The sequence below is a fragment of the Myxocyprinus asiaticus genome, chromosome 33 (assembly GCF_019703515.2).
Source record: "Myxocyprinus asiaticus isolate MX2 ecotype Aquarium Trade chromosome 33, UBuf_Myxa_2, whole genome shotgun sequence".
NCBI classification, from domain to species: Eukaryota; Metazoa; Chordata; class Actinopteri; order Cypriniformes; family Catostomidae; genus Myxocyprinus; species Myxocyprinus asiaticus.
This window is the reverse complement of record NC_059376.1, coordinates 33,105,543-33,110,716: the sequence shown is the minus strand read 5'-3', so window position 1 is coordinate 33,110,716 and position 5,174 is coordinate 33,105,543. Positions and strand designations below refer to the sequence as shown.

General features: G+C 36.6%; 1 protein-coding gene across 2 annotated transcripts; it reads left to right on the top strand.

The window, feature by feature from the left end:
• LOC127424047 (cyclin-dependent kinase 4 inhibitor C-like) lies at positions 1-4,566 on the top strand. 2 transcript variants are annotated; one of them, XM_051668847.1, is made up of 3 exons: positions 1-135; positions 601-1,540; positions 3,646-4,566. In XM_051668847.1, exons 2-3 carry the CDS (start codon positions 1,409-1,411, stop codon positions 4,015-4,017), a joined length of 504 nt encoding a protein of 167 aa, XP_051524807.1. In that variant the 5' UTR covers positions 1-135; positions 601-1,408; the 3' UTR covers positions 4,018-4,566. The 2 variants fall into 2 exon arrangements, with proteins under 2 accessions (XP_051524807.1, XP_051524806.1); XM_051668846.1 differs by lacking the exon at positions 1-135 and having other exon boundaries at positions 142-1,540.
• The last annotated feature ends 608 nt before the right edge of the window (positions 4,567-5,174 follow it).

Genomic DNA, 5,174 nt, shown 5'->3' with positions numbered 1-5,174 from the left:
CGGAGTTATGTCAAACAACAGCGGCAGACTCTTTGACATAGTCAGCTGTCTTCCGACCAGCTTATTCAACGCCCATAAACCGGTTGAAAGGATAAGTGGATATACATCGATGCCCGGCACGTAACCATTTTCCAGGTAGTGGATACAATGTTCTATTTTAAATTATCTATAATGACGTCGTGCATCATCGGCTGAATCGACACTATGTATCTGCACCACCGTGCGCGAGCGATCACAACAAATGAACAGATATTCACGCCTGCAGTTTGAAATCATTCACTGAGCGCCGTTTGAATCTTTCCTCTTCTTGCATACTGAAACCAGGTTTACAATTATATCTACGCGTGTCATTTGATCGGCGGACGAGTGTCTGTTATCCATTTTTTTTTTTTTTTGACAACACCCATGCCAGCCTTGACCGATTTGATGTGCAGATCAAAGAAGATCGCATATGACGTTTCTTATTCAAGGATTTTCCCCAGTTGAAAATGGGCGGGAAGTTTGCGTAAAACGTTCTACACAGCCTTGTAAACTTATTGGATGGATATATCAGATTCCCTCGCCGAATAACAGTCTGCTCCCTCTATTTATCTGTTTCAGAGTTTTTATGGAGACAGTGATACCGGCTTGAAATGACGACAGCATCTGCTAATGCCATGAGAGGATCGCGGTTCTGCAGCCCATTGCACCTGCATATAGTTAAAATCAAAGGACTCATGAAAGGGCACCGGAGACATGTTTGAGTCTCCGGGCCGCGACACTGCTCTTTTCTGTTATAGATCTCTGAAGTGCACGAATGTGAGGTCATTTGTTATTTGGTCATTTGTTGCTTTTGTTTTCATCGCGAAAAGTGACTGGCGTTGCGCTGGAGCGTTTTCCCCCTCTTTGACTTCTTCTCCACTTTATTTGTTCGGGTCGTTGGGCTAAATAAAACGATGTAGGCCTGGGTTCGTGAAAGTAAAACGGCGGTTCTTTTTGTTTCGTTTGTTTCATTGCACCACTGATATCTGGACCAAGACCACAGCAGCGCTTCATGTCATGCACGAATACTGGGAGGAACTTCTCACACAAATCACATAAAAGAGGATGTGTTTATTTTTATTTTTTTTATTTTTTATTTTTTCTTACAACCGATATATTTGATAGAGATGGCGTTACATCCCTGTTTTCTGCGCTGGTTCGTATAGCTTCCTAAGGACGATATTAATGTGGGCGGACCTTGGCTCATCTCCAACGGATATTTTTTAGGGGGGCTGGAGGATCGGACTATTTACTACAGCTTTGTAGTAGGCTACATCTCGTCACCATCAAGATTTTTTTTTCCCCATATGAACCATCGGACATTTTTAAAGACAGAATCAGAGATCTGAAATATTCTACCTCTTCCTTAGCATTTTGTCAGTATATAATGGCCGAAGCCACAGCTATAGATAGGTTGAGCACTGCAGCTGCGAGAGGAGATCTGAAGGAAGCTGAGCAGATATTGCAAAGCAACGTGAACGTTAATGAGAGGAACAAGTTCGGCAGGACAGCATTGCAGGTTAGAATCACAAACCGATGAATTTATTTGACATAAAACGACATGGGAGTAGCCTACACTTTACAGCTTTCCACATGTATTTGTTATTAAGCATTTGTAGCGCAATAGAAAATATACGTAGCATATATATATATATATATATATATATATATATATATATATATATAATTTATTTATTTATATGAAGCCTATTATTATTAACGATGTCTAATACACGTGCATCACCCTCAAGAAAACATGTCGATTTGTCCTTCTCGATGCCACTGTAAGCAGTGATTTGGTAGATTTTCTTTGAAATAATCCAAGGTTATTTTTAAAGTTGCATGTACATCACAAAGTATCCACCTGTTACAGCTTATCTATATATAGCCTAATTATGTCAACAAATTAGAGTGCTCAATAGCAGGCATTCTTTCCCTGAAACATAAATTATTTAATTGTGGAAACTGAAAAAACGGTTATATTACACCATAGTCATCCCACGAGCTATGAAATATGACTTTGTAGTTTTTGGCAGCTTTACACTTGCATTAGTTCAAGGACAATTCCAATATTGTAATATTATGTATACTGTATATCTAAACAGCCTTAAAAACAGTAACAATAAAGCTAAAAATGTAATTTTAATTTTAACACACTTTCTATTTTATTGGCAATAGCTTCAAACCCAAAGTGTTTGTAGATGCTTATGTTTATTATTTCCTTTATGGAGGAACAGAAAACTCTCGCATGGTTTAGAAAAGTAGACTTAAAATCTTATTAGCCTCGCAAATGGATAATTCACTTAAAAAGATTATATTCTGATAATCAGAATGCAGATTGGACTGGAATCGAGTCTTCTGAATTCACTCTATTTAATTTCGGTCAGCACAAGAAAGTATTAGGCCTAGTCTCAAAAAAAGGGTACTGTTTTAATGTAGCAGTCACTTGGGGTGGTAGCCTACCCTTATTTTGGGTAGGCCTACATAAGTAGACACATACTGTATATATATATATATATATATATATATATATATATATATATATATGTCCCCCCCTCCCCACACACACACACACACACACACACACACAAAAGTCCCCTTGAGAATACTAGAGCTGCTTGTGTCATTTTCATACAAAATATTCGCTAAAGCTTCAGAATGAGTAATAGTTTCAGTAGTATCACTACGAAATCCCAATTCTCGATGTAGCCTTTCAATTTATCTCACATTTATATGGCTATAAAGCCTTATTAAATCCAGCCTCGTTAAATTATATTAAAATATTAGTGTAATGCTCTGGTTAACTTCCTCGTGAAATTTCCATAGATACAAACCACGATCTATGGGATTACCCTGGTAATTTAGTTCATCACTTCATACCTGATATCATCAGAGTTTAGTGCGTCATCATTTCCTAAATTATCTGCTCAAAATTCAGTTCGATATGCATTTGTCATACATACATGCATTTTATACAACATATTTTGAGCATCTGTTTGCATGGTATAGCTATAATGAAGTTTCTAATGAGAAATAATAGGCACACATTCTGTGAATACTACTTTGTTCGTGACCACATGCAATAAAAAGAACACGAATATTTTGGACATTCACACCTAGATGTGAATAATGCTTTAATAATGCATATTGCATAAATCTATAAATTCACACTTTCACTCAGAGTTATCGTAATGCATATAGCGCCATTATTTTGGACCTTCACAACCAAGGGACTATCAACCAAGACACGTAATTTTATTGCATAATAGCTATAGTCTTCTCTCTCTCTCTCTCTCTCTCTCTCTCTCTCTCTCTCTCTCTCTCTCTCTCTCTCTCTCTCTCTCTTTTAGAAATAATAGATGCGCATTCTTAGAATTATCCTAATTATTGCTCATAACCACATTTAATAAAAAGTAGCCTAAGATTATTTTGGACAATCACACCCATGTGAGTAATGCATATTCCCAAATGCACACTTTCACTCAAAATTGCCCTGATTATATTGGGCTTCCAACCCTAGATCATTTTTTTTCCTTTTCAGACAGAACCAACACATCATATAACTTTCTCCATAATACGACACAATTTAAACACATGATTTTTTCTGTTTGGATTGTATCTCAGGTGATGAAACTTGGCTGCCCTTCAATAGCGGAGGCGTTGCTAGGAGCGGGCGCGGACCCAAACGCGCGCGACCCCTTTGAAAGACTGACCATCAGTCACGATGCCGCGAGAGACGGATATCTGGACACTCTACAGGTGCTTGTGCGGAATGGTGCTGATGTCAATCTCCTTGACAACAACGGCAACCTGCCTCTGCATCTGGCGGCGCAGGAAGGACACCTGGGTGTTGTGCAGTACCTCGTATCTCATTGCAAGGCACAACCTTTTCTGCCTAACGCAAAAGGCTGCACACCTCGTGACCTGGCGCTTATGCACAAAAACCATAGCACTGTGGAGTGGTTAGATAGTATTGTGCCGTCAGAATCCAGCTAGAGAATATGTCTATAGGCAAATGTGATTTGTTTTATAATAAGAGGTAGCAGATAAGATAAATGCTGAACGAGCGACTTGCATTGCAGAACATTCAGCAAACTACCTCTTATCTTATTGCAATGTATAATAGGCTGTTGGATTTCGGGCTCAGGGGCATGTCTTTTTGTGAAGAACAAATAACATTTTTTTTAGCGTTAGGCTACGTGTAATTGTTATGACCTTCTCAAGTATAAAAATGCTTTCAATTGGCTGAATGGTTTATTTATAGGTCTCTGACATTGAAATAGTTCTCCACGTCTGTTGATAAATATTCCACTGGTTCTAAGTAAAATACTCCCACATCTTAGATTCGTAGATAATTTCTTTCACTAACTTTCAATATTACATTTCAGCAAAGCCTTTACGTCCAGAAAGAAAGAATTGTTGATCATTTATTTTAATGGATCTGCTTAAAGAAAAATTGACATCTCATTTTATTGAAGTAATTGCACTATAATAGTCAATATCCACTTAACATCCCCTGACTGCTCCGAATTTATATATATATATATATATATATATATATATATATATATATATATATATATATATATATAATTATTATTATTATTATTTGTGCGTTTGTCTATTTTTTTTTTTTTATTATTATTTTTTTTTTACAACGAACTTGCACATTTGCTTGTAGCCTAATTAATGCATTTTTTTTTTTTTTCAGGCCTTAACTGTGAAAGTTTTTTGTTGTTGTTTTTGCATTCAAAATATTAATTCTTTATTAAAATAACCAAAGACAGCTGTTAAACGGTTTCTCTATGTTTTCATGACGTTTCATGATGTTGTGTGTTTAACTCTGGCCTCGTGTCAATACAATACGGGTAGGCCTAAAACATTTATGAGACTGTATTAAAATATGATGTTTGATGTTGTTAAATGTATAAAAGAGACGAATAAAACGTTGTGACGTTGGTAGTGTCATTTTTATATTCTTAGTGCATAAGTTGTACTAGAAACATTTGGAGCGGATGATCTAAAACGTTGTTGGTAAAGAGGTCTGTCATTCACCAATAATCAGAAATAGCCACACATTTGACAAAATTTCACTCTTTCGAGTGAAAAAATGAAACTAAATGAATGCACGTTTTTACCCCAATGTCCCATTA